Below are 5,173 nucleotides of genomic sequence, written 5' to 3'. Positions count from 1 at the left end.
CTTGGAGCAACGTGTTGGCACTTGGCAGCCAAGCTCCAAGCCGGCGTTGTTTTCGGTTGGACCTGGCCTGGGGATTGACGATGACGATATCTCTCGTCTGCGTCCGAGAAAATAGAAATGTCGGCAAGCCTTCCTTGTCCGGAATGCAATCAAGCCCACCTCACGAACAACGCGGGCCACAAAGTTTATGTTAGGCCCAAATGTTTGGGTCGTGCTCGGTCCCGTGTGTGGGCCTTGGGTTCTACAACACCAGAATCTTCTCCGATACCCCACCCCATCGCCGCCGTAAATAAATGCGACGGAAAATGATACAGTACGAACGAGCGGCGAGCGCGGGCGGTCGGTGGCCGCACATTCTTCCGCATTGACGGTAGGGCCCGCCGCCGGCCACAGAGAGTAACGTTAGGAGGAGTGGAGGGCAGGGAGGGAGGAAAAGAAGAGAAAGGAGGAGAGAGAAAGCGAGCCTGCCTCTGCCTGCCTGCCTTCTCGAACCAGGCGGCCGCCCCCAACGGCCGGCTCGCGAGAATCCGAGCCATTTTGTGCACGCGCTTCCAGGTTTTAGCTGCGGCGGCACCAGGGCAGGGGGAGAGAGAGAGTTCGTGCTATTGGAAGAGGAGGAGGCGGCGAGATGGGGTCTGGATCTTTCCTCAAGGTGCTGGCCAAGAATTTCGACGTGCTCGCCGGGTAGGGTTTTCTCCTCCCCTTTTCTCTCCCCCTCCGGCGATCCGTTGATTCTTGGGAGCTGCGTCGTTGTTGAGCGGCGATTCTTGGATGGGTTCGACGTAGATTGTGCGCGAGCGAGCGTGGTTGATCCCGGTAGTTACTGTGCCCAGCGGCGTGGGGAAAGTGTAAGGCATCTTCAGATGGTTACTTTGCAGGTTGTTAGGTCGCGGTGGGTGAACGGTTTCGGGTTCCTGGTATCTTGCTGGTGTTGCGATGAAACTGTGCGATGCTTGGGAAATTTTGATCTTGGTGATACGATTTCAGTGCCTCGGTCGATTGATTGGTAGGGGTGAGCACTGAGGTTTACTGCGAAATCTTGGATGGATGAGAGTTCGCAGCGAAAGGTTCTTTTTTTCTTTCGTGGAGGATACGTCCAGCAATCAGGAGACCTTGGAACTGTTTGAGAGGGATTGTGATTCAAATCCTTCCAAGTTTAGTTTAAAACTCAACTAACCCCAATATATTTCTAGATTTCCATGCTGGGTCTTCAATATCCTGATCTCAAAGTTTAGTGATTTTTTACTTGCGATGTGTTTTGTCTTGTTTGTATGTTTCTGGGGGAGCATTTGTAGACCCAATCTGAAAGTAGACATACCTGCAGGCAGAATGCTGCTGAAATAAGTGATTTATTAGCATTGCCTATATAATTTGAATTCAAATTAATCTGCAAAAGCCTATGCATTAAAAGCCTGCTGTCGTGTGAAATAGTACAATCATGTCATAATAGTCCGCCTTTTCATTTTATGGACTCTGGTGGATGGAGCTGACTTCTATTGAATGAAGATTACTGTATTTGTTTTAATAAATGGCACTGCCACATTGTCACATATTGTTATCTGAGATATAGAGCTTACTCTAGGAAGTAAATGTGGCACCAATTAGCATTATGACTGGATTAGATTGCCAAATGCTATCGCTGTAAATTCTAAGTTTCAATTCCTTTGGTACTGAGAGTGTTTTCTTCATATTGATACTGAGTTTTCTTTTCCCCTTTTATTTTCTTTTCAGACCAATAATATCACTTGCTTATCCTCTGTAAGTATCACCTCTATCCTGAATTAAATTCTATGCCTCAGTTTATTCCTCTTGATATTATGATGTTATATTTCTAATAACTTTCTGTTTTGGCACGTTTGCAGATATGCTTCTGTTAGAGCAATAGAGACGAAAAATCCTATAGATGATCAGCAATGGCTCACTTACTGGGTGCTGTACTCATTTATCACTTTGTTTGAGCTAACCTTTGCACCAATTATTGAGTGGTAAGTAACACTTCCAGTCCTGATCCGATGTGTTCATGTGATGACCTTTCTGATTATATGCAAACATTGTTGTTGATATATGGATGTAGCTGTGTTTGGTGCATCAAGTTGGTGAATTGAGAACTATATATGCTTACTTTAGATGTCAATTTGCAGGCTTCCCTTTTGGTCATATGCAAAGCTGTTCTTCAACTGCTGGTTGGTCTTACCTTGGTTCAGCGGTGCTGCTTATGTTTACGACCATTTTGTTCGGCCAATGTTTGTGAACCGCCAAATAGTAAACATATGGTATGTCCCAAGAAATGATAAGCCAAGTAAACCTGATGATGTACTGTCAGCTGCAGAGAGATATATTGAACAAAATGGACCAGAAGCATTTGAGAAGCTCATCAGCAAGGTACCCCTGTTCTGAACTTTTTTTTTGCGGGCACCCCTGTTCTGAACTTGAAATCATTGCAAATAAACAAATCAAGTATTTCCTTCAATAGCATCATTCCTCTTATCTAATTCAAGGTTTCTACATTGCTGCTTAAGATGTGTTGCTCTTTTGAATAGCATCATTCCTCTTATCTAATTCAAGGTTTCTACATTGCTGCTTAAGATGTCATTAGTGTTAAACCTGTGTGTTGCTCTTTTGAATATGAAGTATATTATATTGGATTTTAGTCAGTCAAGTTGATCTGTTCATCTGCGAATGCTTGTATTAGTATTATCCAAGGTCTCTTTATGGGAGTGCCTCTATTACTGTATACCATTGCTTGCAAATGGCAATGTAACTTCTCCATATGCATTGGGCATATTTATGGTAGTAGCAATTATGTGTGCCTTTTCCCTTGATTTAACCACCACCATCGCTTGATAACTCTTGTTGCAGTCTACAAAGTCTTCTAAATCAAGGACCACAAGGCGGTCGATCTTGGAGGATGCTGAGGCTGAAAGAGAATCCTGGGGTGAAAATCCTTTCTACGACAAAAACTACCGGCACTAAACTACTTCGAGTTTAATCAGCAGGTTAGTGCAATCAGAATGCGAAGGTGATTTCCCAGTACTTGTGTTTGTCTTACGGATTTTCAGTTGCGTGATTTTCCTTGACAAGCTGCTACCACAAACCTCATGCAGTCTTGTTGGGTCACAGCCTGGAGACGACCTTCCCATGTTCCTGACTCGAGGACTGTACCTTGTTGCATCCACTGCTACTAAACTACGATGAGTTGTAGAGCAATTGTGGACTACTGTAAATGGAAGTAGATGCTAGTGTTGCTCGTTTATGTGGGGTTTTCGATGGTGTAATATCGTTATTACTCGTTACTAGATCTTTAGCAGGATACAAGCCTAGATTCTCAGTCCGCCTCCGCCGTTGCATTTCCTGCGTTGCTCCGTTCTACGTGTGCTCTGCAGGAATTTCGCACGCTCCTGAATTTCATTCTTACCGTGCACACATGGGGGCTCCGCTTGAATTCTTACCAAAGTAAATTAACTGTTTTTTGTGTTTTTAATTGTTGCGTGGATTTTTAGGTGATTTTGTCGATTAATTAGCTCCAGAGAACTTTTTTTATTTTTATATATTTTTTTCGATTTTGTGGAAATATATAGCTGGATGAAAAAATTGCAAAACTAGGCTATTGTCGCCGGCTCAGCTGGCGGAAGGACCTTACCGCCGATCGCCGGCCCCGGGGCCGGCAACAGGGGTACACCCCTTCGCACCACACTTTTAAAAAATTATAACTAATTCATATCAACTTGGATGGAGATAAACTTTATATGAAACTTATAGATCTTGACGAGATCTATAGTTAAACTTTTTTTCATTTAATGTTATATTGGTGCTCAAATAATCGACACAAGTTTCAGATCTAAAATTCAATTTTTAGATCTGAAACTTGCGTCGATTATTCAGCAATTACAAATAAAAATAGTTTGAACTATAAAGTTGTAAATCTCGTCGAGGGCTACAATTTTTTTTATATAAATCTTATTTCTATTTGAGCTCATATGAATTAGTTATTATTTTTTGAAAGTGTGTTGCTCAATTTCAGATCTAAAAATTGAATTTTAGATCTGAAACTTGTGTCGATTATTTAAGCATCAATATGATATGAAATGAAAAAAGTTTTAACTACAAAGTTGTAGATCTTGTCGAGATATAGAAGTTTCATATAAAGTTTATCTCCATCCGAGCTGATATGAATTAGTTATAATTTTTGAAAAGTGTGGTGCGGAGGGGTGTACCTTGTCGCCGGTCGGTATGGCCCTTCCGCCGGTCCAACCACCGCCTGGGCCGGTGGTAAGGCCCTTCCGTCGCCTGGGCTGGCGATAATAGTCTAATTTTGCAATTTTTCATCCGACTATATATTTCTGCAAAATCGAAAAAATATATATAAAAATAAATAAAATTCTAGCTCCAGACTAGCAAATTTAGTCCAGCCCATAGCAACTATACTTTGGTAGTGTGGGCTTCTCAGTCCTACTTGGGCCAGGCCTATCTTTTAGATCGTGTTTCGGCCGGCCAGCTCGGAGTCTGAAAAAAAAATTCTATGCGCAGCCAGCAGTGCGACACCGCCTGGATTTTTTACGCGTGGCATCTGAAAACATCTCGCGCACGGAGAAAGCCAAGCTGTAGACCGCACCCGCACAAGGAGATGTAGAGCCAAGACCTGAGGGGTAAATCTGCTTTGTTTCTTCTACGAAAATCACAGGCCTGATCGGTGACGATGATTAAGAGGAACTCTGACGATGGCCGGCGAGGCTGCTTTCTTCTGCTCACTGTACACCTAGCTAAAATTTAGCACCTATCACATCGGATCTTTGATGCTAATTAGAAGTATTAAACATATGTTAATTATAAAACCAATTGCACAGATGGAGTCTAATCATTAATTAGGCTTAATAGATTCGTCTCGCGAATTAGCATTCTGCAATTCGTTTTATAATTAGTTCATATTTAATTCTTCTAATTAGCATCCGAATATTCGATGTGACACTGCTAAAATTTAGCAATAGTATCCGAACACCCCTACATTTGCGTACGCATACGGATGCCTTCTCCTTCGATTCCTGCCGCCGCCCCTACGCCACGAGATGCCGACACCGACGAATTCCGTGACGTGATCCTGCACGCCCGCGATGATCTCGCCCTCCTGACCCGCGTCCGGAAGAGGCCCCACATCACTATCTGTTACCGGCGAGTT

The 5,173-nt window shown here is 43.1% G+C and overlaps 1 protein-coding gene across 4 annotated transcripts; it reads left to right on the top strand.

Moving 5' to 3' along the window:
• The first annotated feature begins 390 nt into the window (after positions 1 to 390).
• Positions 391 to 3,481, top strand: LOC101757960 (HVA22-like protein a). 4 transcript variants are annotated; one of them, XM_004964978.2, is made up of 6 exons: positions 391 to 684; positions 1,732 to 1,758; positions 1,863 to 1,985; positions 2,142 to 2,382; positions 2,860 to 2,996; positions 3,121 to 3,481. In XM_004964978.2, the coding sequence occupies exons 1-5, from the start codon at positions 629 to 631 to the stop codon at positions 2,971 to 2,973; spliced, it is 561 nt and encodes a 186-aa protein (XP_004965035.1). In that variant the 5' UTR covers positions 391 to 628; the 3' UTR covers positions 2,974 to 2,996; positions 3,121 to 3,481. The 4 variants fall into 4 exon arrangements, with proteins under 4 accessions (XP_004965035.1, XP_004965033.1, XP_022681378.1 ...); XM_004964976.3 differs by having other exon boundaries at positions 3,105 to 3,481; XM_022825643.1 differs by having other exon boundaries at positions 2,860 to 3,019.
• Positions 3,482 to 5,173: the final 1,692 nt, after the last annotated feature.

The sequence above is a fragment of the Setaria italica genome, chromosome IV (genome assembly GCF_000263155.2).
Source record: "Setaria italica strain Yugu1 chromosome IV, Setaria_italica_v2.0, whole genome shotgun sequence".
Classification (NCBI taxonomy): domain Eukaryota; kingdom Viridiplantae; phylum Streptophyta; class Magnoliopsida; order Poales; family Poaceae; genus Setaria; species Setaria italica.
Note: the sequence above shows the minus strand (reverse complement) of the source record. Positions and strands in the feature narration are given on the sequence as shown.

Excerpts from the sequence above, each read along its gene's own strand:
- LOC101757960 (XM_004964978.2), top strand. The coding sequence starts at position 629 with ATGGGGTCTGGATCTTTCCTCAAGGTGCTGGCCAAGAATTTCGACGTG. Across the intron at positions 685-1,731 it reads AATTTCGACGTGCTCGCCGG|ACCAATAATATCACTTGCTT; the intron begins GTAGGGTTTTCT and ends TTTTCTTTTCAG. Across the intron at positions 2,383-2,859 it reads TTGAGAAGCTCATCAGCAAG|TCTACAAAGTCTTCTAAATC; the intron begins GTACCCCTGTTC and ends CTCTTGTTGCAG.